Raw genomic sequence first — 3942 nt, forward strand, 5'->3', positions numbered from 1 at the left:
CCCCTTGCACACTTGAACCCTAATCAAAACTAGGAAATAATATGCATTACATATCCAACACTATATAATCCATTACAACCAAATGTAACAAGTGCTTATATATAAGAGAAGTCATCACAACCTTAACTTGAATTGTTTTTCAAAACTTTCTATATCAAACATAGCAAGTTAGAATTTTAGAAAATTGTTTACTTGTTGCATTGTCATTCCTTGTGGTTGTGGATGCAACTTAATTAATGTGCTAGTTACATTACATGGCCATAAGAAACAAATAAAATTGTAATATTTGGGAAAGTGACATATTAATAGACAGCCAGTCAAAGGTGTATGACTTTCAAAGTTGCATATGTGCTATAAAGCAAAACAAGTTTGATGTTGCTTAAAATAATTGGTCTTCCTTTTTAGCTATCATAGCTACCAAATAGGTTAGGGCAATATCTAACCTTTTTCTTTTTTTTTTTATATATATATTTTTCAGATATCATATTTAAGATCATAAAATCGAATTATATTTTAATATAAGTTGATATACTTTTAATTTGAGACGATCAAATTTAAAAGCTTTTCTTTTACTTTTTAAAATTCTGTATCAATTCAAAACAAGATAAACAAATTAAAACGATATTTTCTTTTAGAAAAAACTTAGAGGTCCTCTACCAAAGGCCCACAAAGAAAAAAATATCAATGTTATCTTTCTTGTTACCTTTACTCACCCCCATCACATGACCTATAAACTAGGTCCGGTTACTATCTATCTCTCACCTTCTGCCACGTGGCAGTGTTACATACTCACATTCTAATTGAGATGTGAAATGTTTTTTTTAAGTGTCGAGTCATCTAAAAGATAATTAATTACGAATAAATCTTTATAAAAATAAATTATTGAATGAATTTGAATTTTCTATATTCGTTCAAGTGTATATATATATATATATATATATATATATATATATATATATATATATTTATGTAATGTAATAATTATTTACACTATCTGTATATATAAAGTTAAATGCGAATTTAATTTTCTTAGACACAATTTTAATAATATAAATAGGGGGTCTATTTATATATTAATAATATTTCCCATTCTAGGATTCCACCATCATATACTTTCTTCTTCTCCTCTCCTTCAAATATATTAGTCAAGCCCTAGTCTCTACCCTAGTATACCAACTCCCAAAGTTTCATCTTTTCCTTTATTTATTCCTCTCATCAAAGATATGTTCTTTATGGAATAAAGCAACATAACACCTAAGGTTCTTGATATCTATTAATCTTGAAAGATTAATAACCAAAAACCCTAGCTTGATTAGCTAACTTTTGGAGATTTTGCTCTTTTTTGTTCTTCTTACAAAACCCTATATATGTTTCCTAAAAGCAACATCATCCATGACCCTTTTTCCTTCACCTCACAAGAATTGCTTAAACAATCTTATAGTACACATGATCAAAACCCTAATTCACCTTCAAAAGTAGTAGAAGATGAAGATCATCCATTTTTCTTGAATAACTTCTTCCCATCTCCATTTCTTGATGACCATGAACTCCCACTAAACCAAATATTTTCTCAAAAGCATCATCAAAAGCAAGAGGCTAGTGATAACCATGACATTAATCAAGCTGATCCAGACAACACAATCAAAGATAATCACAGTGTTGACAATTCAAGATCTACACAACTCAACACGAAAATCATGGGAGATCAGAGTTCAAATCCGGCCATATCATCAAAGAAGAGAAAACTAAGTGCAAAACCGCGAAGGAGGACAGGAAAAAAGGATAGACATAGCAAGATTTGCACAGCTCAGGGTGTGAGAGATAGAAGGATGAGATTATCCCTTCAAATAGCGCGTAAGTTCTTCGATCTCCAAGACATGTTAGGGTTTGATAAAGCAAGTAATACCATAGAATGGTTGTTTTCCAAGTCCAAGAATGCCATCAAAGAGCTCTCTAGAAACATCTCACAAGAGAGTAATAGTAGTGATCAAAACAATGATGATCATAGAAAATTGAGAAAAATTGGTTCAAGTGACAAGCCAATAAGAGCAAAGACAAGGGAGAAAACCAAAGAGAAAATGATGATCAAATTAGGTCACAACAAAAAGGGAAATCAAGAATTAGATGAAACAAACCCTATGAGTACTATTGATCCTAAATTAGGGTCAAATCCAAAATCTCTTGAACATCAATTTGCTAATGTTGGGATCATGGAAAGGTACTTAGGTGGTGCAAGTTATTCCTCAATAACTTCAATATTTGATTATGACAACAATGGTGTAATCAAAGGAAACATAGACATTTCAGACAATTGCTTCAATATGGGGATTCTTGAAAATTGTTCAATGACAAATGAGGTTCAAATCCCATTTTCAGGTAATAACCCTAGCTCAATTTATTTGGATTATTCAAGGTTTCATCAATTTTAGATTTTAGACCAAGAAAATCATTTCATCTGCTGGCGTTAACGAATAAAAAGGATAGCTCGATGCACTAAGCTTCGGCTATGTGCCAGATTGGGAGAAGGGCCGGACCACAAGGGCATTAAGACTTCTATTTTATTATTTTTTTGGTTGTTGATTTATGAAATATGGCAAAGTTTGGTATTTTTGAACTTTGCTACTTGATTGTAGAATAAAAGTTTTATGTTTGTTCTACTTGCCTTTTGTTGATTTGGGATTTCTTTTATTATTGGATTTGGGATATAGTTAAGTAATTACTTGAGCTTTTCAAAAACATTGTGATACTCAAGTAGGATCTTTCTGAAATACAATGTTTTTGAAAGATCCGACACATATTACATATGATCTTTTTGAAATACAATGTTTTTGACAGATCCGACACATAATACATATCAACTACGATATTTTTGAAAATCCCGAATAATCTTATACTATAGAGTTGTTTATGCTTCCTTAGAACTACTTCCAGAATTCATATATTAAGTAGTAGGTCAAAGTTTTGATAATGTTATTTATGTATTAATTTTATGAAATGACAAATATTAAGGACCATCTATTTTTAATAAGGACGTCATATAAATAGAAACAGAGAAAATATATTATTTTTTTAACTTTTGAAAGTTATTTTTGTTTTTATATTTTTGGATTTTGTCAGAGGAGGATATTGTAACTGAGCTGCAGAAAATTATTGTAGACTTTAAACTAGTTGTGCTCAATCATATGAATATTCCAATTTATATATTTAAGGCAATTTTATTACTTAGAAGATTCATTAAAGATAGACTATCATTATATTAGTTGTCAACTTAATGCAACCCTCATCTTCTAGCTAGATTTAGAATCTATGGCATAGCCTCATGTATTATTATAAGGGTAATCTAACACATTTTTTTATCGAAAAATTATCTAAATATATAATTACAAAAATTATATCACTTTCGTTCTCGTATCAAAATCAGTATACGAGATATCAATATTCAACGCTAAATTAAGTTATGAATATTTTTTTATTATATGCATGACACATATCTTCTCATTATTTTTATGCATGACTTATATTATTTCAACAAGTCAAATGAATTTTTTTTTTCTACCTATAAATTTAAGAGACATTAATTTCCTTGTGGTATATTTATTGTAAGTGTCAGATACCCCACCGTTATTTAACATTGACTTTTTTTTTTGTATACTCAAATTCATAGTCATTTATACAATATAGTCAAAGTAAAAGAAAAGTCACGTTCAAAAATAATAAATATCAGCACATACAATTGAATGAAACATTTAATTTGCAGATAATATTCATTTGTTGATTTTACGCTATCAATATAATTTAGTATATGAATAGTAAATTATTCGTCATACCAATTTGTTATAAAGAGTTATTATTTGTTATTATACGTTAAAAAGGGCAACTTTCACGGTAAATAAAAAATTCATATTTGTATGCTATAGCAAAGTTAAACTATGTAATTCGCTA

The 3942-nt window shown here is 29.1% G+C and overlaps 1 protein-coding gene across 1 annotated transcript; it reads left to right on the forward strand.

Moving 5' to 3' along the window:
* Positions 1-1099: 1099 nt before the first annotated feature.
* Positions 1100-2670, forward strand: LOC104647293 (transcription factor TCP12-like). Its single transcript, XM_010322481.4, has one exon. It carries the CDS (start codon positions 1368-1370, stop codon positions 2427-2429), a length of 1062 nt encoding a protein of 353 aa, XP_010320783.1. The 5' UTR covers positions 1100-1367; the 3' UTR covers positions 2430-2670.
* Positions 2671-3942: the final 1272 nt, after the last annotated feature.

This window comes from Solanum lycopersicum, chromosome 5 (genome assembly GCF_036512215.1).
Source record: "Solanum lycopersicum chromosome 5, SLM_r2.1".
NCBI classification, from domain to species: domain Eukaryota; kingdom Viridiplantae; phylum Streptophyta; class Magnoliopsida; order Solanales; family Solanaceae; genus Solanum; species Solanum lycopersicum.

Coding starts and splice junctions, on each gene's coding strand:
- LOC104647293 (XM_010322481.4), top strand. CDS start 1,368: ATGTTTCCTAAAAGCAACATCATCCATGACCCTTTTTCCTTCACCTCA.